Here is a 21,559-nt window from a genome sequence, read left to right as displayed (position 1 = left end):
CCCTGCTTTCTGGAGGCATATTGGAGGAGGATCTACTACAGCCTGTGGACATTTGCCAATACGGGTGAAGACAGGGATGCCCCTACCTTATGGGCACAGGGGTATGATGACAGTGAAAGCTATCTGGTGATGCATTTGAGGAATGTAAAGCTTCAAACTCTGATCTTGTGTGTTTAAGCCAATTGTTGAGACAATGAGGTGAGGGCAAGGCTAATATTGAAAGCTCTGTGATATTTACTTCTGTATTCTTAAAATCCTCGTAGAAAACAACCCACTGGAGCTGAATGATTGCAGCAGACTGCTTTGGGAGAAAAATATCACCTTTTGCTGTATAAATTGTATGAGCGTATTTATTTTTTCACTATGTACAAAGAAAGTAAAAGGTGCAGTCAAGCTAAATGTACACAATGCACCCCGAAAAGGAAGAGTTTTCTTCAGCTATTAACAGGAGATCAACAAGTTAACTGATTTTTTTTTAATCAAGACTGAAAGACTACTGCAGCATCCACCCAACTAACTAGCCATATGGACCTACGGGGGACCCGCGGGCCAATGGTCGGCCAGGACCTGAAGGGTCAGGGGTTAGGGTTTGGCATCCTGGCTCAGGGGATTCCAGCCAGTTCAATAATAACAGCAGTGCAGCAGCAGGACTACTCCGCCAGCGTCTGGCTTCGCAGGAGGGACAAACTGGAACACGTAAGTACTCGATACTGGAGCCGGGGTCTGAGAAACAGATGGAAGGAGGCTGAAGTGCTGAGACAAAATGCAAGGAGCTAACGTGTTGGGCCCTGAGTCATTCAGTTAAAGTATGAATATTCAAAAGATGCAAATTTGTTTGCGACAAAATATTAAATCCTTTAAGTAAAAGGGAAGTGCAATAGGACCAAATGAATTGAAATGGAATGAAATGAAATGAAGAAGCCAACACTATTCAGCAAATATCCTGTAGAGGTTAAGTTGTATTAGCCAAAACATGTTATGTTGTAAGATTTGTACACAAAATGTTGCACACATGCAACTAAAATACTTATTTGTGAGCATCCATTGCAGCATGTTTTTTACTAAGGCCTGTTTTTATCAGGGAATGAGAACGTTACACCATGAACATCTGGATAAATTAGCAGAGAAGTATGTTTGTACAAGGATGTCTGGCAGTCTTTAATTGTAACTCTTAGATCATACTGATAGCTTTAGAGTTGTTGGCATTCAAATATGATAATATCTGAAAGGAAGTTGGTTATGGTGACTGTAAGGCTTGGATATTGGGCCTATAAGGTATTTAGAAGAAAATGAAACACATGCCGTATGCAAGTTCTTGAAGCCGGGGCTTGGTTTAGATACAAACCAACTGATGGACAAAATAAAAGTTCTGACATAAAAAAAAAAAAAGATGGGGCTGTTGGCCCTGTGATAGACCGGCAGCCTGTCCAGCGTGTAACCCGCCTCTCGCCCCATGTCAACTGGGATTATCTCCGCCCCCCCCCCAAAACCCTCAAAGGTTAAGCGGTATAGCTAATGTATGGATTGATGATGGGGCTGTGAGCATTTTTGGGGCCATAATACAGAGATAATATTCAGAATTGTATGTAGAGCTGAAACACTTAGCAGATTAATCAAATAATTTTATTGACAGAAATTTAATCTGCAAATATTTTGAATAATCTATTTCAGTCTTTTTTCAAGCTAAAAATGTCAAATATTTGCTGGTTCCAGTATCTCCACTTCGAGGATTTGCAGCTTCTCTGTTTCAAATCATTGTGAATTTAATATCTTCAATTTTGTACCGGTGATTGGGCAAAACAAGCTATTTGAATTCATTACCTTGTTCTCCTGGAAACTATAACTGCTATTCTTCGTTATATTCCGTCATTTTATAGACAAAATGATTACTGAAATGACGGAGAAAATAAAACCTATAAAAAAAAAAAAATTGAATGCTTGTAAGAAAGATAGCACACCATGGAGTATATGTGTTATGTCCCATTTGAACTGTGTTGAGGACCTTCAGCTGTAAACCCTTGTCTGAATGGGACATACAGTCTGTGTGTCTAAATATTGCATGTTGTGGGAGAACTCCTTTCATTGCTGGATGACCAAGCTGTTTTTCAGTTTACTCTCAGTAACACTGTACCCTTCTTCCACACGTTTGTTCATTCAACAGTCACTTTTGTTTTCTATTCGAGAGGAGTTATAAGGTCCTCAGCAGATTCGCTGCTTCCAGATAAACAGTATTAGCATTCAGAGGGTTTCTTGGTGGAGAGATTTAGTGTTGGGGAAAGGAATACAATAGGTGCGTGTTGAATATTTGATGCTGGTGGGGAACAGAGAGAGAACGTCCAGAGAGCTGCTTTCTAAGCCTGTCTGCATAACCAGCTAAGATGATGAATCAGCCTGTCCCCTTTCTGCAGACCTACACACAGACACACACGTAAAGTGCACACAGGCACTTAAACACACACACACACATACTGTAAGCGTGTTTTTGCAGACACCAGGCCCCACACACACAAACACAGACAGGCTAGTTTATCAGACAAGCCTGCAGCAGTCGCTGAACAGACAAGGAATTTTTTTGCAGTTTAACTCCACACCAAACCAAGCCCTAGGCACCCACACACATAGACAGATGCAGACACCCACAAACAAACACACACACACACACACACACACACACACACACACACACACACACACACACACACACACACACACACACAAACACACAGACATTCTACTCATGAATGACCTCTATTATGTAATGGAATTTTCTTCAACAGATGCAGCTCGGATATACATGTAAAGAAAGTGCAAGAGTTACCCTGCTGACACCGCTGATAAATGGGGAGTGAGTAGGAGGAGAATGAGATAAGAAGTTGGATCCAGGGTGCTTCAGGCAAATTGAGTTCCACCGTCACTGCAGTGTGATTCAAGTCACGAGTTCAAACATGTCTCTAACCTCACATGGGTCATGGGTGAGCGGCTAGAGCGTGAATTATTTAGGCATCAGTATATAAAACATAAGAGCATGAGCCTTACTTAAGGTCCATTTGCAAATACTGATTTTGGGTTGTCCCCAGACCAAGGTTGACAAAATGTGAGAGAAACTTGGTGAACATCTTTGGTCGCCAGTCAGAAAAAGTGGTCTCGGATCTGTGAGACGGCTCCCAGGGACAGGCGGCGTCACAATCTGCCGGTGTCAGAAATTTAGGACTGTCATACGTTTTAAAAGCCAACCAATCTGAATATGACGTGACTATTTTGCTACATTTTCAAAACCTGAGAGCGGCGCAAATGGATGACACCCTGCTCGCATCTGTTTCTTGTTGTATCTTAGACACAACAGGCATCTGAAATGCCTCAGAACTGACTTTATTAGACCCACGTCACGCAGTCTAAGATGCAATGAACCTGTAAGAGTATTGTTATTGCACAGTCTATAGGAGCCTTTTAACAGACAGTGGAGCGCCAACGTTCTGGTGGGACATGCTGTTAGAATTATTAGCCAGTAGCCACCCGTGTATATTTTCTTTTACTCCCTTCTCTTTCCCGTTACATGAACCCGTGCGGACTGATTCATTTCAGCTCACGTGCAGTTTGGTTTCTGCACTTGCTTTTCTAAAACTATTTAAGTGCATCAAAGGGAATTTAATACCATTAGGAATCTGGTTAATGGCTGTATGGATACATTTACTTTATGTTAGCACTGTTCTGTACTTTTCAGTCACTAATGACAGCTTATTTTTTACATGCTTGGTTTCACATTACACTGAGGTAAGTATTCAATTTCCATTTCAAGTTTTTATTGAAGTAGTTATTGGAGCTAATGTGTGTTCACTGCATGCTCTTCAGATGGACTTAGATGGAGGCAGATGAGGCAGCAGCTGACAGCCAGGCTGGGAGGCTAACTCTGGATCAAAGATGGTGAAACCTCCCAGATAATTTTAAGGGGTTGGCAGGCCAACGTGGAGCTGGCTCCCCAAGCTGATTGCATTTTCAATTTCATGGTGACTGTGCCGATGTATAGACCCAAGTCATAGTAATATTAGTCAGAAAATTTAAGGCCCTGACGCTTTCTCTCCACAGGACAAGCTGGTCTAAGAGGTTTATTTCCTCTGTTATCTCATGAAGCTGGAGACTGGGGATCATGATGATGAAGACCGCGAAGGAGGAAGTTACTCAGTTCAGACTGAATCAAAAAGCATTCGTGCATTGCTGAGGATTAGCTATTTGTAAGATATAGTAATCTGATGCTGCAAGGCTAGATTCCGGTTAGCAAGATTTATAAAATGACATGGAAAGTACAAGATGCCCATAGTCTTCAAACAGGTGATCAGACACAGACAATCAAATCTAAAACATGCCTAAAAAAGCCTGTCTCGCTATTTACTGTCAGTGTAGCAAGAAAACCTTGCGTCTTTTCTTGTGTAAAAAACCAAGTTTATCTTGCATTTTTCACTTGCATTTCAGAATCAGAATCATGAGAATCCTGCATAAAAATAAACATGCGGTTCCCATTTTTGGTAAATATGATTTTAAAGAGATTCTCCTTGACTCCTGTTGCTCCTTGTTTGGTATTGATATCAGTTGATAAAAAAATCAATCAATTGAAGTGCTGGGAAGGGGGTGCATTTTTTCTGCTTCCATAGGGCGGAAGCAGAAAAAATTTTCAAAGCAGCACAGATCTGACTTTTCCAGTTAGAGATGGACAGAAAGTTTCGGAAGCAATGGTGTAGACGGTAGGGCAGAATTTCTAAAGCTGACAAATTTATATCTTCTCATGGCATATACCCTACTGGAAGTGAATGGGATTTCATTTGTAATGTGTAATTTGTAATTGTAAATATTACATTTGAAAAAATTTGAAAGCAAAATTTCTTAGCAGAAACCGTTTCCCATTGCCAGAGGATCTACAGAAAACACTGTCAGCTGTTTTCATAGGAACTTCATTGTATTGAAGAAATAGTCCTTTAAATCTTTAACTCACTATAATTAATGGCAGATATACAGACATTAACAGATTCACAAAAACGTAGTGATGAGTTTTTTGGGGGGATGTGAAACTCTGGATAATCCTAAAAGATTTCCTATCATCACATTTAATCCCTACAAATCCCTTTTGGTAAAGCGTGATTACTCCATGAACGAACCAGAGCCTCATTAATGCTGCTTCTGAGAGCATTTCCTCCAAGCTGAAAAAAGCCCTGTTGGCTACTGTTCACACCCATTATTTAGTAAAGACATTGTGCTTTTTCTCTCATTTTCAAAGCAGCACAGATCTGACTTTTTCAGTTAAAGATGGACATGTTTTCAGACTTCTCTATAGCTTTCATTTATTAATTGGTGGGTTGACAGTTATTCATCAGCGGGAAAAACTCACTTTGAGATTTGTGCTGTAACTGTCTGTCAGCAGATCAACTCAGACATAAAGCAAAAAAAAAAAAAAAAGAAAAAGAAAAAAAATCACTGTCTCACAAATATGTTTTTGAGAAGAGGATGACTGGTTAATTAAGGATGTATTCTCATACCCATTACCCAGGAGCCTCTCTCTGTGCAGTAGATAGTAGAGAGAAAGACAGTAAAATGAAAGAAGACACGCTTCAGTGCCTGCAGGGGCCATATTCTACATATTAAGATTTTGTTTTCCTACACAAGCTACGAGGATCCTTCAGCAGAAAAACTGCAAAACTTTACTTACATAGAAGTACATAAGTATTATCACCAAAATTCACTTAAATATCAAGAGAAAGTAATAATTATGCATAAGGGCTCCTTTAAGAGTGCAATGTTATATATTATGTATATTATATAATGTATATATTGTAAAGTATATACGTGTATACTCTATATGCATATATAATGTATATATTAACATTACTTATGAAAACTCAGGATATCTCGGCCTCTGCTGCTTCAGTTTTGACCCTTCTTTTTTTTTCCCCATATGTCTCTCAAAAGCCCCCCAACTTTATGGAAGTGACAGATTAAATTGCTGGAATACTTCTTTAATGTGTGAACAGCATTGAAACGTTGTAACTGTTCCAGATGGATCTTATTTAAACGATTTTATATAGGTCTCAGGTTTGGATAGTCGTACTGTAATGTAAAGCTAAGTTCATCATGTTTTATGTAAATCCTTAATCTGAAAGGTAACTAGTAATTACAGCATTCAGATCAATTCAGTAGAGTAAAAAGTACAATATTTTCTGTCGGAAATGCAATGGAATTGAGGTATAAAGTAGCATAAAATGGAAATACTCAAGTACAGATACCTTAAATGTGTACTCAACTATAATACCAGAGTAAATGTAATTTGTGAGGGTGTTAATTATTACTATACACATAAATGAATAAAGTAGCATCCTATTTGTTGACTATTGCTGTCATGGTGAAACAGTGATTTAGATAACATCATTTGCACATTTATAAAGCCTTTGTTTAGTCGAAATGAGATTAGAACATGCTTTTGTTATTCATGTTGTGCACAGAGGATTTATGAAAGATTAGTGTATAAATTCCCATCTAGCACACAGTACACTGTAAATCCAAACAATAATTTGAAGTGCAGGGATTGGAGCTATAACATTTACACCTTCAGAACAGTAGAGGGAGCTATTGCCTAATGTGAAAAAAAAACCATACTTGTACAACTAGAGGAAGAGTTTTGTGCGAGAAGATTGTGACTGCAAGTTTTTGTGTGTCTCTGAGCAAAGATCTGACTGTTGCGCCGTCTGTGCATGTGCAGGTGTGTGTTATACATACAATGATCATGCACACTATCAGATTCAATGCTAACTAACTGAATGTCTGTTCAGGATTCAAGGGTGTGAAGCATGCTGGCATGTCAGGCGTCTCATTTACTCTAATCGGCAGGTTTTTTTTTTTCTTTTTTCCTTGATGGGTTTCTTTGCTGTGTGGCATCCCAGACCATGTTACCTGTGTCTCTCTCTCACACACACACACACACACACACACACACACACACACACACACACACACACACACACACAGACACACACACACACGTGTTTTTTTTTTTTTTGCACCCACCACACACACACACACACACACATTTATCAGCCCCATGCTGATACAGATTAATGGTGAAAGTGCACTGGAAGCCATACCCATGTTTTGTAATGAGGTGCACTGATTAGGCAATTGGCTGAAACTCATCGGACTCGGTTTCTGTGTGAAGTCTTTGGGAAAAGACAAGTTATAACAGTTGAAGAAGTGTTACCTGAGTGGGATCGTGGGGCGCTCACTTATTTATGAAATCCATATGTCATCAGAAGGTCAGAGGGATTTTAACAGTGGCATAAATATGCGTGTGGACCTTCTCTGCATCTCTTATAAAGAAGCCTTTTGCCTCTTTAAACACTTGCAGCATTCAGCTCAGAATTTCAATTAAATAGGAAACTTTCACATTGGCATCTCATAATCCAGTTTAATATATCCTTCCACCCCTCCCTAATAACTAAATTTGTAGAAATGATTTGTATTGAATTTCACTGGCAAACAATTCACTGCTCGTAGTTGTAAAATTGGAAGCAAAGTACATTCTCATGGTTCAGAAATTTTCAGTGAAGCAGATACAAAAATAAAGCTCTGGCTTGCGGCTCAAGCATTATTGAAGGGAAATATCTATGTATGTGCTAGCAGGGATCCTTTCTTCGTTTATCACTTCTCTAACACCTGTGTGTTGGTGTGTGTTTGGTTTCAAAGTTTGTGCTGACAATGTGGTGGTTTCTGAAAAGCAGTCAGGTCAGGGAATCTTAGCAGCTCAAAGACTGGAAGCAGGGGAATAGACGACCCGGTTCTCTCCAGAGTTCAAAAATATACCCAACAACACCTCTTAACGCTAATCAGTCAAGATGGAACATCAGCAAGGTGAGGTTTCATTTTTAGCTGCCACTAGTGTGATTCCCGTTTGCCATAAAACAACTGAGAGACAGAAACACATTTTGATGTGTCTCATTTTCTGTGTGAGGGGCTTAAGCTAATGACTCAGTCAATCTCAGCTGAAATTTCAAAGACTCTTTTAACTATCTTCTTTAAACACCTGTATAACACTGCCCTCGTGGTCAGCTCATTGAGACAAGACATGTCACATTTTCTAGGTCACAAGTCCCCATTCTGACAGCCTCCATCAATAAATACAATGTACACTGTATATGCTGAAAGAAATGCTCTTCGTGAAGAAGCTGTGTAACTGCGATCATACCAGGTGTTAAAGAATAATGACCTCTTTATGATGCTTCACGGCTCTAGATCCTGTTTTATACAGTACAATAAGTATTCCAGCAGTGTTGACAACAGCTGTCAGGATGCCCTTTATCAACTGATGTGGAGTCATCCCTAGAGTGCTTGAAATGACTCCGAACGCTTTCATTTCATGGTTGGAAATGGAGAGCTAAAGCAGAAATGAGCAGTGTTATTAGCATCAGCTTACAGCGTGTATTGCCTATAAAACACTCATCGTTCACGGTAAAATTGCTGCATACCAAAGATTGGTGTTAATAATTTAGCAGCATATGGTATACATCTAGTAGATGTGTGTTTTGTCACAAGAGACAAACTAGCCATTAAAAAAAAAGCACATTCCCCTTTATCACAAATGGTTCTTTCATTGTGAATGAAGCACTATACTAACCAGACCTTGAGTGGATGTGAGCTGCAAGACAAGATTTTAAATCTGCAGCAGAGAGACCTGTCATGACCAACCCTGGAGCCATCTTTTCATTTCCTGCTCTAACTTTTAGTAGTCTGCTCCATTAATCAGAAAAATGTGAGCTAATGTAACCTTTAATCTCAAAAGGAATCACTTTTGTGTATTTTGAATTTGAACTGAATCCATGGTATTCAGGGAATATGAGTATTGAAATGCTTGTATTGTTGCGGTGTCTTTGATTAAGACAGTGAACCCCAAACTGCTCCCAGTGTTTAGGCCAGTTCCTTGCATGGTAGCTCTGCCGACACAAGTGTGTGAACGCGTCGGAGAATTCCAGGCAAACTGTAAAAGTGCTTTGGCTAAACGCAGTCCATTTACCATTTCTTTATTTGGATAATGGATTTACTGACAGTATTTGTGCCCACTTCCTCAGGCTGCTTGCCTCCATCGGTTTATTCTAGTTCACGGGCAGCTGAGGGGTTCTTTAGATCTTGATATGTTTCATGTACAAATTCAATATGTCAGTACAGTATGCAAGGAAAGAGTGCAAGAGAAAGCGTGAAATATTCTTAAGCAACTTTGAAACGTGGGCACCTGTCCCATCACTCCGTTTAGAGTCTGTATTTTGTCTTCGCACCCCCACGATCCCTCAATGAGATCATTTTAAAGCCACCGGCGTACCACCTTGTTATAAAAAACCATCTGTTGCAGGTAGATCTTCTGTTAGTACAAAGTAGTGAATTCACATCAAACAGCTGATGTTGTTTGTTGGTGCAGCTCTTTTCCAGGCTGTCACATTCTGACAGTAAATCCCTTAGAAACTGTGCAAGTACTACACACGTTATGCGCACATTTATTCCGAGCTGTTTTGGAGCTTCACAGCTTCAGTTAAATGCCTGAAATGTCAAAAATGTAAAGCTGTCGAATTCAGTGAACATCGCTCAAGAACATCTCAGCCGAGGACAGCAGGATGTTGAAGGGTTAAAAAAACACCCGCGTGCTGCCTGGCTTTTAACAGTGGTCACTGACAATGACCAGAGAGAAGAAGCAGCTTGACCTTTCATGAAGCCCGGCATCTGACAGCTCCCCACCGCCTGCCACGGCAAAGGGGAGCTACAGCTGATACCAGAAGACCGGCTGCGAAATGACCCGAACCACGCGGCAAACTGTCAGTAGAAGAAGGGGCCGGGTGAGGCCTCCCTTGTCCTTTGTGGTGAGCAGTGCCAGGTCAGCCAGGAACTCACAGTTCTGCACTGCAACACGAAAACAAAAACTCCCCAACCTCTGCGTGATGGATGGCAGAGATGTGTGCTGATGCTGCATCACTAAGGCCTGTGACAAACACAAACCACCGGACTTGTTCTTTTGGCGCGTGTAGAGCAACTGACACAAATCCGGAAAATATCGTAATGTCTTTTTTTCGAGGAACAGGAACCATCATAGCTACACATTTCTATACATACTGTGTATCTGTAAAATATTCCTTGATGTTTTTATTCATATCCATTTCCTTGCTACTGTAATGACCCAGTCGCCCCACTGGGATGAAATCTCGTCTGACGTGGAGCAAAGACACACACAGAGGACTTTCAGGGTTCAGAGGCAGGCACAGCAGGTAGAAATGGTGCTGAGCCAATCAGACATTCTGACATCAACCCATTAATCAGCCGCGGAGCAGTGATCACCAATGAATCTGGCCTGCGGCTTATATAGATGCCTTAGAGGCTCCAACCGACTCATGCAGATATACGGTATATTATACATCAGACAAACAGACAAATTTTACATTAGGGATTAATACTTTAGGATTGAAAGCCTCTTAGAGTTATGTTTATGAATCCACCTTTGACACTTCCTGTTCTCACTGAGACTTCAGAGAAAGTGACGGTCAAAACTGCTGGAATCGTGCTATTTGTGGTTGTGCGCAGCTAGCACTGGCCGAGGTAAAAACAGTTTTTTGTTTTGATGCCTGTACATTCATCGATTTTGAAAAATGGAAGGCATCGCCAACCGAGGAATCGTCAACTCCCTCACACTGTTTACAGGGAAATCTGGAAGTTTAAAACAGTTGTTATGGGCTATTAAAGTATATGACCCACCCCTCTGCCTTATGGTGGCTAATGTTAGCTAATGTTAGCTAATTTTAGATGGATATTGCTGTGTAAATGAAATTACAGAATGGGCTCCGTTCTTTATGAGTCTCCTCCAGTCGTGCTACAGTTACTCAATACGTTAATATGTCACACCTTAAAATTTCAATGGTTTCACCACAAAAGTGAAACAAAAAGAAATTACATACTGTACGTTTTGAAGGAAACACAGTTTGGCAAGTTGCAAATAGCCTCTGTTGATACTGAACGTATCAGTAAGATGTTCGCTGACAACGTATTTGTTTTCCTTTAATTCAGAAAAAAGCTCACAGGGAATTGAGACGCAACGTTTTTATTTGCTTCTAACCGCAACCACAACCTTCCCCTAATCTTAACCAAAGTGCTTTTGTTGCCTAAACCTAACCACAGACAGGACTTTAGATGCAAACCCTGGCCTCTGGTGTCACAGTTGTATGCGCTGTATGCCCTCCGTCCATCCCAGCCACCTACCAGCAACTCCAGTGTATTTCATAATGGAATTTCTAGGAGACAGGGTTGCCTAATGATTATGTTTTTAAAGTAACGCACTCAAGTGAATCTTGCAAATGTAACATCATCTTGTGAATGCCACTTGTTGCAGCATTGATCACTGTTGGAAACATGTTACATAGACTCACTGTAAAGGAATACTCCAACCGATTTAGCACTGAACTCCATTAACATTGTTAGACTCATGATGGACAGTTTTTAAAAAAGAAAATAATTTCAATTGTTGCAGCAGAACCAGAGATTTTGCATTTTCTGTTACACACATTCTTCCTCCACATCAAAACCTGGCACCTATTACCCACAATGCACCTCGGCTGCCAACAGTTTGGTCTGAGATTCAGGTTCGTTATGCTGGTAGCAGCCAATGTAGCCTCAGGCACAGTTGAGGAGCAGCCGCAGGGGTCTGGAAACCGACACACCTTCAGATTTTTGTTCATTTTCAAACCGTTACTGACTCAAGTGACAATGTTTGAAGAAATAAAGCAGTTTTCACAAAGCTCCCGCTGGAGCCACAAAAGGCTTTATACAACTTTTGTTTCACATGAGCAGTAGCACCGGAGGCGTAAGAGCGGAGACAAAACACTTAAAGCATTTTGAATGGAAAAGTCCGTAACGCCAAACATGGTGGTTGCGTGACACATATCCCGCCCTTTCCCCCCAAAAGGCAACCGTCTGCGTTATAACAGCCAAACGGGAAACATATCAAGCTGACTGTGTTATACTGAAGCAAGTGAAACCTTGCACATGCATAGTGGCAGTATAACCTGTGGGGTTAAAAAGAAGCCTTTTAAGCCTTATTTTAGGGCAATGTAACCAAACTTTAATCACTTTTTATCAGATTTTACTGGTGACAATTGACAGTGAACTTATGGCTCTTCCCCCATTCATTTAGATTGGGACCTGGTCTGGTTAGCCCAAAATAATTACTGAGTGCCTAGACTTGCCTATAAGCACCTTGGTACTTCTTTCCATTGATGATGGTTGACTGATTTTTGGTCTAAAAAAGTTACTTCTACAAAACCCCAAGCTATCACAGAGCTTAGAGTTGTATTAACATAATAAAACGACACTAGCTGAGAGTAGAGTAAGCAATAAGAAGGCCATTGTTGTAGAGGGAGACTCCATTTATTCAGTCCAAGCCATAGCCCTGCTTGTCTTCTCTTCTCTTCTCTTGTCCTCCTCTCTTCTTTACTGCATTATACTGAACTCTGGCCTGTCAAGTGTGACAGCACCCTCTTTTGGCTACTCTTTGTCAGTACACAGCTGCAGGGCAGACTGACTTTAAAAGATTTACTATCTGTACTCTGCATCTGAACAGGAGTTGCACTGCATTTCAATGTGCCGCTGTTGTTGCCATTGCATACTAAAAAGTGTGAAGTCAACCTCCAAGAATTATTTTTTTGATATCTATGCTTGACGTCGGTGAACTCACTCACCATGAGAGTCACTCTTGAATATCATGTAGCACCTTTTTGTGCCCTCAACCTTTCTGTCTCGGCTGCAAATAGTGTATATATATATAGGCTATATATTTACTGTATATATGCACCAATCAGCTGCAACATTAAAACCAGTAACTGTACACTTCATCAATCACATAGAGATTAATTAAGCAAGAGCAATGGCAGGATAGCTCACTATCATGAACAGTGGGATGACAGGAGATGAGCAGGTCAGGCAAATGCATGGACAGTGAAAAAAGGGGAGAGACAGACCGTCTATTTATTTTCTCTTCCCTGCCTCTTCTTGTGACTATATAGCAGAACAGAGAAATGTGAGCTTTCTATTAGAGGGAGAGGGTGGGGAGATATGGAGGGAGGGAGGGAGGGAGGGAGGGAGGAGGAGAGAGTTAGAAGGAGGTGGACGAACACATGATACCGTGAGACGAGAGGAGAGGAGGAATGAAGGGATGAGAGGAGGGAGAACAGGAAACATAAAGAGAGGAAAGCGAGATGATAGCAAAAGTGTGAATAGAGGCTAGATAGATAGATAGATGCACAGACAGTGAGAGGCAGGTAGCATCATGTTAGGATTTAGGTGTGTCCTTTTCTGTTAGAGTTTTCATTCATATAACAGCAGGAGAGGCTAGGGGGAGCAGCAATTTCCCTCTCCAACACACACACACACACACACACACACACACACACACACACACAAACACACACATGCACACACTCATCTCACACACATACGGTTGCACATTTACAAATACCAACACACACATTTTTGCTGCGGAGAGCGACAGACTCCCCTCCCCTGTGACTCCAAGGGAAGAGGGGAAGTGGTGGATTTTATAGCTAGAGCTGTAGACTCGCACACACTCTTTCTGTTTCTCTCATCACACACACCCAGAAAAGCACGTGTGTTTCAGAGTGGACCAGCAACTGAGGGATGCGCCATGAAGGTGAGCTCTCCTTACTATAAATTTTTTTAGTTTTCATGTGTGTGAGAGTGTGTGTGTGTGTGTGTGTTGGTGTGTGTGTGTGTGGTGTTACTGTTATGTTCTATCTATCTATCTATCTATCTTCTTACCTAATGGATTTGAGGTGAGAGTAATGCTGTGCTTTTGACCTGTGCGCTGTAGATGAGAAAGGGATAATGTTTCTCACTGGAAGTGTCAGGTGCTCTGACTGTTCTTTGGTGCTTCACACCCAAGTGGCTTTTTAACTGTGAGAGTTTATGCTTGTGCAGAGAAAAAGGTTCTTGAATGTAGTGTAGGATTCGAGGGCAGCTGTGTTAGTGGTGTGCTTGGATATTGGGCTTTGCTCCTAAAAAACACAATGAGTTGTAAGGATGTGTACATTTTAGTGTGTCTGTTTTTAGTAATTCCACTGATGCGTTTATGACAAGACGCTCAGAAATATCCTTGTATATATACTCTTGTATGTGAGTCCTTTCTCTGTTAACTCCTGGACATTTCTAATTTTATTTTGAGGTTATAGTGTGAGGAGGGTGCTGCTGAGGGTGTGCTAAGGTGGTTGATTCACGCGGTTATACGGTATAGTTTTGCTGCATGTAAAATCCATAAAAATTTAATCGCAGAAAAAAAACATGGGGCTGCGAGTCACACACTCCAGGTATGACTTGGATTACGTACGGGATACTTTTTGAGAAATTTTAGAATCAGACAAAGTATTTAAGCTGTACCAATGGGTGTCTATGTTATGAAGTATAAACTCCACTCATAGCTTGGTGTGTAGTTTGCTTTCATGAATGTTCACAATCTTAAAAAGCCACAGCAGCTGCTATTGTAGTTTGATATAAGGCTTTTGGTAAGATTTTGAACGTATTTATGAATTAATTGCTATTAGTATTTCTGTATAATTTATTAGGAAAAATGCTGATGCACGGCTTATGATTACAAAATATAACCTTCACCACTGATGTGGGTTCATTTCCCTATATATATTAGAAGATTTGATCCCATACACATCCAGTTATTAGTCAATGGAAAGTAATTAGAGCTAGAATGATATATCAACTAATATGAGCTTATGGCAAACATAGTATAGTATAGAAATGTAACATGGTTGAGATATTTTGGTATATGTTGCCTGATATTAAAGAAGAAATCGCAGTACACAAATGCCAAAATGTGTTTGAAGTTTAGTTTTCAACTGTAAAATGTCTGGCTCAGGACAAAGCTTGGTCACAGTTCTTCGGAAAAACAAACTTAGAGTATCCTTATCTTAAATTATTGGTTATATTAAGTGTTTAGGGTTAAAAAGAATGACTATCAGCCAAAGATTTTTAACTTTCAATATCAGTATTGGCCTCTAAAATCCAATTTTGGCTATAAAAGTAATCTAGGCTTGTCCCGCAACTGCATCCATAACATACATAAAGAACCCATGAATTTGTGCCACTTTGCATTAAAGGTAGATAACAACACAATTCCCCAAAAAGTGAACTATGCCATTAACTGAATACAAGAGCATGCTTCGTCATAACGCAAAAGAAATCAAAGAATGTTGGAGGAGGACAGCCAGGCTAAGTGGGTCCAGTGTCGACCAACTGTGAACTGGCCAGCTCTCATTGGCTGCTTTAGAGCGAATCATTGATCACTGCACGATACGTGACTCAGACCTGTTAAGATATCAGGCAGTAAGTATTACCATAATCGTGTTTTAGTGTAATTTTATGCAGTGTGTGCTATCAGATCATCATAGAAAACTATAAATCAGCCCAAGACCTTTACAACTCGCTTTTCCCTTTACCATTACTCTTTCTTTCCCTCTGTCTTTCTCTTTAATTTTTTCTCTCCTTCTCTGTCCCTTTCTGTCTCCTGGTCCCATCGGTCTTTCAGCCTGAGTGCACAGAGCACCTCCTGACAAGTGGGCTACTGGGCCAAAATGGGCTGTCCAAGTCTGACCTACTACACTCCGACCGTCTATCTGTGGGGAGCAGCGGGGAGAGGAGGGGAGATAGTGATGGGAATGGAGAGAGATCAAAAAAGGCGAGGGGAAGAAGGAATGGGAGGGGTAATGAGATGAAAATCTGGCACTGTAAGGGAGGAGAAGAGAAGAGAAGAGAAGAGGATTACAGAAAGTGGATAGGTGACATGGCAGAGAGAGTCTTTCGTAATTCTGCTCACAGACACCATCAGTATACTGGGTAAACAGACAGACAGTCCCAGATCGGTTCACATGCACACACTCCAACAGACCCAGAAGCCATCAGACAAAGGTGCAAAGCGCCAGCAGAGAGCAGAGCCCAAAACACCTGAAATGGTATCCATGGCAACCAAAGTGCTGGCTGCTGCATGTTAGTGAAAAACAGAATTTAGAATATCTTCAGAAATAAATGAAGATGAACTAATTTTGTATAATAAGAATATTTTCATAAACTGTCCGAACATATTGAACAACGGCAAGGACAATAATAAAAAAAATGCTTTCATATAGTGAAATATAAAATACAGACATAAAATGTATGCTTGACACAACTATTGGCCCCCCTTTGATGAATTTTAGTTAGTTCCTCGAACAAAATTAAAAAAAAAAAAATAGGACTGACCTGTGCTTAATTTCCAGTGTTCACATGACCTGGATTAACCAATGACTGATGCCAGTAATTTCAACCTGGACTGTGGCTCCTTCTGCTCTTCACCTCCTGTAGTTTCTGTTGCCACTCACCGAAACAACAAGAGGTCGACCCAGCTAACACACTGCACTCTAATAACGGAAAACGGATAAATATTTGAATTGGGCATAAGGAGCAAGTGATTGCTTCCTGGTGCAGATTGTGCCTCCATGTCTCCACATGGCCACTTAAACACTTTACATTCAGGTATAGGAGCTACATACTTTTTTCCACAATTACTGTTATTTCGGTACAAAACCCTACTGCCATCGGCCAGTCAGCTTTATTGCTCTTTACATTTGCTGAGCCTGGTTTATTTTGATGTAGATCAAGATTCGGATGCAAATGAATCTGCTTTAAACATTTTCTGTTATTAAAATACTGTAACGAATTTAGAGGATTGTGCTGAAGTATGTGCTCTCTGAGTGCTTACTGGTATTGCTGTATTACTTCACTTAATTGAATGTTGTTTCCAATGAATATACATGGGAGTGATGAACATATTTATTACTGCACCGATGTGGCTTATGTGTAGAGTGTGCCTGTGCTAGGTACCTGTTATATCTGTGAATGTATGAAATATAAAACACTTTTCAAAATGCATTGCTCAAATGTGATTTTTTTTTTTTCTCACTGTGCCGTGTAGAGACTGATTCTGATGTGATTTCCCCTCCTGATTCTGTCATTTAAGGACAGCACTCAGGCTGCTACCCGTATGCTGAGCGTGTCAGACACTGGGCTGGCTCTCAGTGTCGCTGCCATACATTATCACGTAAACTCTGGTGGAAGAAAAGGGAGAAAAAGCTGAGAAAATGAAAATGCATTATGCAGCACATGCCTATAGAACGGTGGTTTATGCTGTCTGGGCTGTCACTCTGACTGATGTCCAAAGTTTGACATACTGTCAAAGTAACATTTCAGCAGTGCACATCCAGAACAGCATGATTTATTTGTGCTGTAGCCAGAGGTAAGCTATTGATAAGCTTTGCAAAGAAATAAAATAAAATCCCTGGACCAAATCAAACTCGGATCTACACCTGCACACACACTGAAATTAGTCTGTTGTATAGCCTAGAGGAGAACAGATAAATATTTAGATGATAGGCCTATATTCATTTGTAGTCCTTAATACTTTGGAATACTTTAAAAACTCAAAGTTGTACGATATAGTATAGAGCCTACTTCAACCATTGCAAGCTATCAAATCCAAAACTACGGATAAGAAATGAAAATCAAAAATTGTCAGGCAATATGTTGATATTGGTCATTTCGACAAGACCATGGATTGTCGCTAGATGACAATGTTTGCCAACAGTTTTAATCAATAGACTTTAGACATTTTAATTTGTCGTAGCAGGAGAGGCTCAGATACAACTAATAACATTAATGATGGCTTTTTCCCATGTACAGTAAGTGTCCCAATAACCCATGACTTTGACCAATTATACATAATGACAGGGCCCTGGAACTGACAAAACTAAATGGGATGCAGCCATATTAATGTTATTACTGACACCTTTTACCTTTCCTGGTATAACATCGCAAAATGTTTGCCGTAAAAAAAGGTCAATTAGTCCTATTGAAACTAACACATGGTTAAGATACAGTGTGGTTTGGTTGAGGCAATTAAAACCACTTAGCTAAGTTGAGGGAAATTTTATCTTAATTGTTTAATATTTTTAAAAAGCCATCACAAAAACTGGGCCTCTATTGTCAAAGGCTAATTCACTAAACATTCACCTGCCACATTGACCACAACAACAAACATTATTTCCTCCTATTGCAATAACAGAAGTGTGTGTGTGTGTGTGTGTGTGTGTGTGTGTGTGTGTGTGTTAGCAAAGCATTAATTATGGCTGGATATTTATTACACCAGATGCAGAGGGGAGAGGAGAGGATGTTGACTTTTTATCGGTCAGTGCTAATAAGGGATGCACTCCTCGTTCTTCTTTGCTTAAATTACTTGAATAATCACTTTTTAAAGAATAGAATATGCATACATTTCTACTTCCTACATATTTTATAAATTAGTGAATTGGTATTCATGAACTCTATAGTTTGGACATAAGCGTGAGACAGATTCAATTTCACTACAGTAATAATACTATAATATAATAATCAGTATAATTCTACAGTTGTAGTTTTCTGTATGGCAGGTGGCATTGTCGTGAAACTAGTGGCGTGCATTTTTAACAGCCTGTAAATCCTGCAACTTCTTGAAGTCTGGGACATGCACGTCTGAGTGTGTGTGTGTCCTCGATTTTCTCTGTGCTTTGAGTACAGGCTCTTCTGTCGCATTCATGTCTCTGATAGTTCAGTGTTCTGTACAACAGAAGTGCGAGAGCTCGTCTACTTCAGCTTCACTCTGCAATTCTCATTAACTGTGCAATAAACAGCTTTTCTCATTTTACTTAATTTAACTAGTGGAGATACGACAGGCAGAGCGACATTAAGAGCTTGTCTGAGAGATGTGACATTATCTTGAAGAAAATGATTCGAGGGAACAGTGGGTGTACAGAGTATCGAGAGTCTGAAACTGGCAGAACCACATGGGATGCAGCCATTATTAAAAACAAAGAGACAAATTAAGTGAGTATGCTCTAAAGTTGCAGTCTCTGTGGAAACAAAGAGGGAATTTTGGTACTAAAAAGTACCTTTGGACAATACCCGACTGATTTGCCTAATTCAGAGTGTTGAAGCCTCATTGCAACTTCGAAAACTTAGACTTGAAAAATAAATATGAACATATTCTGAAATGTCATTAATTAAACCTGTACCTTCCCTTCTATGACAAGTTTAAATGACTGCAGTGAAAGTCTTCAGTGGGTCTATTTCATTTTACTTTCATTTCCCATATTATTGAAAGATTATATTTCATTTGCAAGTTTATTTATACACTACGGTATATTTTATACACAAATTCAAATGTCTTGAAAAGATGCATTAAAATACATACCCCATAAGACATCAAAAAAACAAATTAAAACTATAACGCAACTTAACCAAATAAGCAAATACTGGCTTGCAGCAGAGTGTCTGGAAAAACACAAACCCGTATCAACTATTCAGCCACTGGCTGGAGTGCAAAGACAACAAACTAGCCAAGACTTGCAGAGCTGCCCATTATAAATACAGACTGAAGCTGACTGCTGATGAGAAACAGCTGGGCCGACAGTTGACTCCAGCAGAGGTGAGCGAGGGGAAAACCCCTGACTGGAGCCAGTCGGGGGACAGGTGAGGATTGAATGACAGACACTCAACGTAGAGAAACTTGAGAGGGTTTGAAGTTGTGGCAACAACCGGTCTTTCTCACAGGGGACATACTGACCGTTACCTGTTAAACCTCCTTAAACAGGTGTAGCTCATAACATTGATGATGACACTGATGGCTCTGTTCCGTTGAGGCTTTCCAGTTTCCGGGCCCTGGTGTTGTGCCTGCTGGCTCAATGGCATGACTCACTGGGCCACTTCAGTGGAACTAAGTCATCGTTACAGCTATAAATTACACTTGAGTTTTTCCTGCCATGACAAGTCAAAATGGCCAGTTTGAGAAGGGCATAAAACCTAGAGTTATGTTATCATGGCACAGCCCGGAGGATTTTCCATTTGAATTTGATTTGGGATCTATTTTTCCTCGTTCAGGAATTCATAGGAAAGCTTTTCTCATAAAGGAAATCACTTTGGACAAGCATCACTGAATTGGAGGAATACTAATAGGTATAGTAGCTTATACTCACTTGTATTACAGTGGTTACAGTCAGGATGATGCATTTGTTTGTTCATCATGACCGTATGTAACTAAAAAAATTGTTACTCATAGCAGTGGATACATTTTCCTCCATTAAACTGAGTAGTTTTCAACATGAGCTTAAGGGGAAAGAGGGCCGGAGACACTGTGTCTCCGGCCCTCTTTCCCTCGTGCATGCGTGATGAGATGACGCATCAAGTTTAGCGAACGGACTGTCAGGGCCATACACAAAATAAAATTCCTGTCATGCACTCTGCCCAGGGTAAAAAGTAGCATCAAGCAAAATTAAATGCATCAGTGTCCAAAAGTACAGACTGCTCTACAACAAAGGATGGACAAGTGCCAAATGCCTCTTCAGTTGATTATTTTGTGGTAACATTTTAACAAGCGTCTACAGGCTTAAGGCTGTACTAAAGCACAGCAGACCTATGAGTGAAACGCTAATATCGGCATGCTAACATGCTCACAATGACAATGCTATATAATAATAATTATAGAATTAATAATGTGATCAATAACGTGATTAGCTTTGCAGGTGTTTGGCCATAAACTAAAGTATTAGGCAAATTTGAATTCTGACCAGATGATGGCATTAAATGAAAAGTTAATGAATCACCAAAGATATTACCATTTATCCTGAGGGGAACGTGAATGTGCCTTCCAAATTTCACGCCAGTCCATCTGATAGTTGCTGAGATGTGTAATTCAAAACTGCAAATGCCAACTTCATAGTGGTGGGAACCTCATAGTGGAGGAAAAGTCACAGGTCCTCATAGAGGATCAGCAAAGTCATTGGGGTTCATCCACTGGGGACCATGACTGTCTGTACAAAATTCCGTGGTAATCAATCCAATAGTTGTTGAGATATCAGTCTGGACTGATCAACTGGTCAAACAGTCAACATCACAAGAGCTGTGCCGCTAGCGTGGCTACAAGTTTCAGCACCAGGTCATCATCAGACGAACTGTAATGACGACTTTATATCAGAAGGTCTGTTTTTAATCTGATGCCATGAAATAATAAATTGAAGAGGCATTTGGAACTTCTACATTCTTTCATACACACACACACACACACACATACAAATGTAGCATTTACAAGGTTGACAGCACTACACAAATACCCAGACATATAAGCCACTCACACCAGGACCAATAAACATGCACATGTACTGTTCCTGTCACCTGACACTTTGTCAAAGGGCTGCTGCAGGGTTTTAATTTGTGCTAGAAAGTCTCTCTCACTCACTCACACACCCACACACACACACACACACACACACACACACACACACACACACACACACACACACACACACACACACACACACACACACACACACACACACACACACACACACACACAGACAAGCACCCAAAGGACAGATGCACAGACAAAAACAAAAAACAAAACAAAACAAAA

General features: G+C 40.3%; 1 protein-coding gene across 1 annotated transcript in view; it reads left to right on the top strand.

Annotated features, from left to right (window-relative positions):
• Nucleotides 1-525: 525 nt before the first annotated feature.
• LOC120796279 (inactive phospholipase D5-like) overlaps nucleotides 526-21,559 on the top strand; it is a 61,776-nt gene continuing 40,742 nt past the window's right edge. Inside the window, exon 1 of the mRNA XM_040138914.1 lies at nucleotides 526-696. Within this exon, the coding sequence (XP_039994848.1) occupies nucleotides 526-696 (171 nt within the window). The remainder of the gene's footprint in view (nucleotides 697-21,559) is intronic.

Source organism: Xiphias gladius, chromosome 11 (genome assembly GCF_016859285.1).
Source record: "Xiphias gladius isolate SHS-SW01 ecotype Sanya breed wild chromosome 11, ASM1685928v1, whole genome shotgun sequence".
In the NCBI taxonomy this organism is placed as follows: domain Eukaryota; kingdom Metazoa; phylum Chordata; class Actinopteri; order Istiophoriformes; family Xiphiidae; genus Xiphias; species Xiphias gladius.
This window is presented reverse-complemented; position numbering and strand designations above follow the sequence as displayed.